The following is a 6,524-nucleotide window of genomic DNA, read 5'->3' on the forward strand; positions in this document are numbered from 1 at the left end:
GCTCTTCTCATTGAGAACACCACACTATGACTTTGACTTCTCTGGGCTATTAAACACAGCTATAAAAGAGGAGGGGAAGGGGTTGTCAGAAGTGAGCAATTCAGCCTGTTCCAGGGGGAAGGTGTCCTGCGTGTATGCAAAAGCCCAGTGTATGCCCTGCACCAGTCTCGGCATCTCATTCATGTTTGTGGTTGCTTTGTATCTAATCCAGACCAGCCTCCAACTTGCTCCAGCTGAGGATAACCTTGAACTTCTGATTTTCCTGCTTCTATTCCTTCCTTCCCTGGACTGCAAGCATGCACCACTGTGCTTGGTTTATGCAATGCTGGGGGTCAAACCCAGGGCCTCGTGCATCCTAGGCTAACACTGTGGCTACAGCGCCACTTACCTGGTCCCTGACTTAATCTTCAAACTTTCCTGTTTACAGAGAGCCATGTGATTAGAAAGGGGTTAAATGCTTTCTCCAGGGTCACGTGGCTTAGATAAACTGTACCTAAATCCATATCAAATGGAAGAATGTAAGGAATAGCCAATCAAATGTTTGAAGAATAGGGAAAGAAAATGGGACTTGGTTCATGTTTAACAATGTGGACAGAAGGTAACCAAGAAAGAAAAATAGTTTAACACAGGGGTGATGCCTCAATGGTACTTGCCATGAAGCATGATGGCCTGAGTTCAAGCCCTGGGATCCATACAATGGAAGGACATAGCCAAGTAGTTCATGGTGTCTCTAAACTCCACACAGATGTTGTGGCATGCACAGGCCTAGACACACACACACACACACACACACACACACACACACACACACACACGGAAGAAAGAAAGAAAAGAAAGAAAGAAAGGAAGGAAGGAAGGAAGGAAGGAAGGAAGGTATAAACTTAAAAAAAAAGAGTTTAGGTTGTTAAAGCTCATTCCGTGATTGGTGAATATGTGTCAGTTCCACTGCATCGTGCCAAGCTGGAGTTGGGCTCTGGGAACAGAGCCCCTTCCCCTGAGAAACTCACACAAAGGCTGAAAAGGCCTCTTGTCATCAAGTTATCCAAAGAGAAACAACATCCGTGGCTGGAACAGCAGGTGCTGTAATCCTGAGCTTCGTCCTGCCAGGGTCCACACACACCCACAGCCTCCATTTCTTCTTGCCTGCACTGCCATCAGCTCACCTCCATGTCTCCCTGTCTTAGCCAGCCCTTCATCTCACAGCCTCTGCAGGTGAGTTTTCTGAATCTCAAACCCATCCCCTCCCCTTAAAAAGAGCTTCAGACCAGTCACCACCCCAGCCTCAACTCTGCCAGGCACTCAGAGCTGCAGAGGTCATAGTCTAATGCAGTGGTTCTCAGCCTCCTAATGCTGCCACCCTTTAAGACAGTTCCTCATGTTGTGGCAACCCAACCCCCCAACCCTTAAATGATTTTTGTTGCCACTTCATACCTGAAATTTTGCTACTGTTTTGAATTCTAGTGTAAATCTCTGTGTTTTCTATTGGTCTCAGTCGACCCCTGGGAAAACGTCATTCGTCCCACAGGGTAGAGACCCACAGGTTGATAAACTCTGATCTAATGGATAGTCACAAGGTCAGACGACTGTGGCTGGCAAAGCCCACTGTCTCCCTGAGCTAGCTGTAATCTGGCCTTTCCTTCCCAACTGTGCTGTGTCTGACAGGTCCTGTGCCTCTTTGCATCAATCCTGTGTGTCTTCGATGCGTTGATGGTTGTCAAGATGATGAGGAGTAACAGGAACAAGGCTCCAAGAATAGGGCCCGCCACCGCCCCATCGAGGCCCAATCTACGCTGAAGCCACTCAGCCCTCCCCAGCACTTGGCAGAGACTCGTGTCCACGTATAATCACTCCCCCGGGCCTTCACAGAGCTCCCACGCCCGCATATGTGTGACCATAAAGGCAGGGCTGCCTAGTCCGCAACACTTCTGTTTCCTCGTGTGGCCTTGTGTAAAAACCGCGCCATGCCTTGTATAAAAATCGCGTCATACTTCCATTCGCTCCAAAAGGAGATCAGGAGGGGCAGGACCCCAGGGAGAGACAGCCACAAACCTGGGACTCCTTTTCAAGGAGGGCCTCTCTAGGACAGGGGGGAGGGGGGCAGCTAAGGCTGCTGCGTGGAGTGTGGAAGTGTCCGGTCCCTGCCAAGGGGAGGGGACCCTGCTGTTCCTCGAGGTGAAACGCGCTCGCGCAGACCAAGGGCGAGCATTGGAATCCTGTGGTCTCAGCGGTCAGTTGAGCGCTGCCCTTGAACAGGTCTGGAGACACCAGGCTCTCTCTAGAGCTGGGCCTGTTCAGGGACTGCAGGCAAAGCTGGGCGGTAAGAAGCTGAGAACTGCTGCTAACCATGGCAGCACCTCCGCCCAAGCCTGGCCAGCCTGGCCAGCCTGGCCAGCCCAAGGAAGCAAAAAAAGGGTTTAAACGCTACAGGTGGGAATTCAAAGACAGCAATAAAGAGTTCTGGTTCACGGGACACGCCATAGCCAAGATCATAACTTTGGTAAATAAGATTGGAATTCCAGGGGTGTGTCTTGGGGGAGGTCCTCACAGGTACCGGAGACCCTTTGAGCAGCTCAGGTGTATGTATCTTTCCATCCAGGCCTGCGCAATCATTGCTCTGGAGCTCTTCGAAACTGTGGGTGGACACCCTCTCCTGATCCTGCTTCTTACTATGGAGGTGTCCATCATCACTTTTTTCATATTCCTTTACAGCTTTGCCATCAACAGATACATTCCCTTCATCTTCTGGCCTGTTACTGTAAGTAAAGACGCTAGGGAAGGTGGTGCCAGTCACAGTCCAGCACCTGAAAAATAGACAACCTCATTTCCTCTACTAATGCTCAGCCTCTGAAGCTGGCTTGGAGAAACATAGACAGAAAGAAAATGCTCCCAAAAACCTAACTGTGTTAGGTCAAAGGAAGAGGGACCAAGGCTTTGCCGGCCTCAGAAACAGGGAAGGTGTAACAACCAGCCATTTCTGAGAATGCTTTTGCTGGCATACATCTCATTGGGATATCATTCCAGGATTCAAAAACAGAAAACCAGACTCTGCATAAACCAGTAATTAAAATGAAGCAAATGCCAGTCACTTGCTGAGTAACCTCAACATCTATTTCTAGACCCTTATCTGTACCACAGGGCCTGGAATAGTCCCTAGGGAGACTGACCTCATGTAAACTTCTTGCCATTGTCTTAGGCCTCAGGACTTGAATTCCCTCCCATCACTTATGGAATCACTGAGTATGCCCATCTAACTCCCTCCTGGCCCATAAACACCCAACTTCCAATTCCCCTTCTCTATTACCTACCTCCCGAGCCCTATTTCTTTCCCTTTACAAACCAGAAAATGACCCCCCAAAAGTCAACTAACTTACCAACTAGGTAACAACAATTTAAAAAAAAAAAAGATTCCAACTTAATGGAATATGCTTCTGATAGCCATAATCACTCATCTACCCTGCCCTCTTATTAAAAGCTGTTACTGTTCAGGGATCCATCAGTTCTCACAAAGACCACCAGGAGAGAAGGAACGAAGAGACCTGAGGTAGGAGGTAGAGGTTCAGGAGTTGAAGGTCAGAGTGAATGTGAGGTTAGCCTTGTCTAAAAAGTGTTGAGGGGCTTAGGATGTCTCTAGAGAGAGTGTTCAGTGCTTAAGAATACTTAAGAGGACCTGAGTTCAGTTTCCAGCATCTGTATCAGGTGGTTTTCAGCCTCCTGTAACTTGACTTTCAGAGGACCCTCTTCTGACCTCCACTCACACTAGGCACATATGATACACATACATGCAAGCAAGCAAAACATTCATACATATGAAATAAAATAAAGATAAAGAGACAGAATGAATGAGCAGATAGGGCACAACTAAAGAGAGAATTAATGAATTGAGAGGTGTGGGGAAATTAACTAGAACTAGCACTGAAAAAGAAAAAGTATGAAAAAAAATGATGCAAAAATAAGAAATCAGAACTCCATACAGAGTTCCCAAGAAAGTGGAGAAGACACATTTAAAGTGATAATGATCAGATCTTGCTAGATTTAATGAAAATGCTAACCGTAAATACGACGTAATAAAAATCTCCAGAACTTTGTCCCTCCACAGCAACAATGGCTAAACTCAGGGAAAAAAAATGGCAACAAACTTTTCAGAAATCTTATAGCTTACAGCAACCAAGAGAATTGGAGGGGAAGTGTTTTGTTTCTTGAGGAAGAGATTCTCTGTGTAGTCCTGTCTGTCCTGGAACTGGATTTATAGACCATACTGGATTTAAAATCAGAGACCCACTGTTCCTGTCTCCTGAGTGCTGAGATAAAAGGTGTGTGCAAACTCTGCCTGGCCAAGAGAATGTTTAATGAAGAAAGAAACTGCTAAATTATAGTGAGAGAGCACTGGGCATTTTAACTAACCAGGAAGCTGAAGATTTCAAGTTCAGGCATGTGGTGGTGGCACACACCTGTAATTCCAGCACTCTGGAGGCAGAGGCCGTCAGATCTCTGAGTTCAAGGCCAGACTGGTCTACCAAATTAGTTCCAGGACAGTCAGAGCTTCACAGAGAAATCCTATCTCAAAAATAAATAAATAAATAAATAATAAAATAAAACAAAACAAAAAACAAAAAAAGAATTCATGTTCAAATCCATATATGAAGAAATTATTGAAGAAATGAAACATCTGTCACCACATGTGGTGACATAGGCCTCTAATTCTAGCACTTGGAAGGTTGAGGCAAGGTAAAATTAAGAGTTCAAAGTCAGCCTCAGCTACAAAGCAAGTTTGAGGTCAGCCAAGGCTAAAGCGTTACTCGTAGAGGAGTTTAGTCAAGGTGTTTTTAGGTTCTTGACCTCATATTCAAGCCCACAGACTGCAAAATAAGGAGCAATCTCATTTTTGTAGACAAGACGTTATCTTGTGACTCCCGAGGCTGAGCAGTCAAGTTTGGACTTTGTGCTCCACTCACAGAGGCCAGCAGGGAGTCACTGGTTGATCTGCTTGGCCAGGAGCATATTTGCCTTTATATTTTTATTTTAAAATACTGTGGAGAGAAAAGCAATTGGAAACAGTTTGCATGGAGGAAACTGCTTTTTCTGGGGTGGATGGGGCACGGCTATCAAAGACTAGCAAATCTCTCCCACTTTTAGGACCTCATCAATGACCTGGTCTGCTGTGCCTTCCTCATCGGTGGCATAGTCTTTGCTTTGCATGCTAGAAACACATTGCCAATGGCCTACTTAACTGCTATGGTGAGTTGTTCCTGCTGAACTGTGGATTTCCTCAAATCACTGTCACACAAATTCTAGGAGCTGGAATGTGGCTGAGTCTGTAAGAGTGCTTGTCTAGCTTGATCTCTGGTGCTGAAATAAACTGTGGTGCCTCGTGCCTATCTATAATGTTGGCACTCAGGAAGTAGAAACAGAGGATCAGAACTTTAAAGCCATCCTTGGCTCAGTAGCAAGTTCAAGGCCAGCCTGGGAATACATGAGACCCTGTCTCAAACAAACAACAAACAAACAAAACTTGGGGTATCAAAAGAAATTTTAAAAGTTGGTAAATGTTTCTAATGGTGAAGACCAACTTTTTTAAAGGTGCTTGTCTAGTAAAGTAGCCAAGTTTACCTGTGACCTTCATTCATATATTTTGAGAGAAAAAGAAAAAGAAACAAGATGAGGGCCCATTGCTTTTGAGACCAGGAAGGGCGGGTCTTTGGGTGTGAAACCAGAGAGTGCAGGCCTAGGGTATGGGATCAGGTAATTTGTGCACCTCTGATGGAAGCAATATTGGTAAGGGAATCTGCACCTTTCTTCTAGGTACAAAAATCAAATAATGAATATCCATTTGTTTTTCTAGATACTTATGGGAGTTGCTGCATTTTTTGCTATCGTCGACCTGTGTCTTCAAAGAAAACACCTTAAAGCCAAGAAGCTTCGAAAGCTTGCTCTGCTTGCCCCAGACAAAGATGGTCATATGCCAGACCCAGCCCTGCATGCAATGCTCGAAGCTCAGAGAGAAGAGGAGGAGGCAAGGCAAAAGGAACAGGAGAAGAGAGAGAGGAAACAAAAGGAGGAAGAACTGAAGGAAAAGAAGGCAATGGAGAAGAAGAAGGCAAAGAAGGAGAGGAAGAAGGAAGCGGCCAAGAAGAAGAAGTAACTGAACAGCGACACATGTGGTCAGGAAGGGCAACGAGCTTTGTGGCCAGGCCTCTCTACACACTCTCCCTGTGCCAGCTCTCTGGTATAGTTTTCCACTAATAAACATCTCTTGGCAAAGAAATTTCTCTTTAAGTGGATTTTAAACTAAAAGTTGGATAGAATTTGTCTAATGCTTTTCATTCCACAGAAACTCCCAGAAATTAGGGTGCTGAGGTCAAAGCCATACCTGGACCCAGAACCCAGCATTCTCTCATACTCATGGGATGGAGGGCACAGTCAGTTGGGGGTAATCTAAAATAATGAACAACATTATCAGTTGTGAAACTGATGAGCAGAAAGAAGAAGAAGAAGAAGAAGAAGAAGAAGAAGAAGAAGAAGAAGAA

General features: G+C 45.4%; 1 protein-coding gene across 1 annotated transcript; it reads left to right on the plus strand.

Annotated features, from left to right (window-relative positions):
- Nucleotides 1–2,344: 2,344 nt before the first annotated feature.
- On the plus strand, nt 2,345–6,040 carry LOC129685022 (CKLF-like MARVEL transmembrane domain-containing protein 2B; the record flags this gene model as incomplete). The annotated part of the gene is made up of 4 exons (XM_055618360.1): nt 2,345–2,497; nt 2,597–2,755; nt 5,134–5,235; nt 5,840–6,040. Coding segments are annotated over exons 1-4 (615 nt in total), but the record flags the coding sequence as incomplete, so codon positions are not given.
- Between the last annotated feature and the right edge of the window lie 484 nt (nt 6,041–6,524).

The sequence above is a fragment of the Psammomys obesus genome, unplaced genomic scaffold (genome assembly GCF_907164565.1).
Source record: "Psammomys obesus unplaced genomic scaffold, mPsaObe1.curated_primary_1811, whole genome shotgun sequence".
In the NCBI taxonomy this organism is placed as follows: Eukaryota; Metazoa; Chordata; class Mammalia; order Rodentia; family Muridae; genus Psammomys; species Psammomys obesus.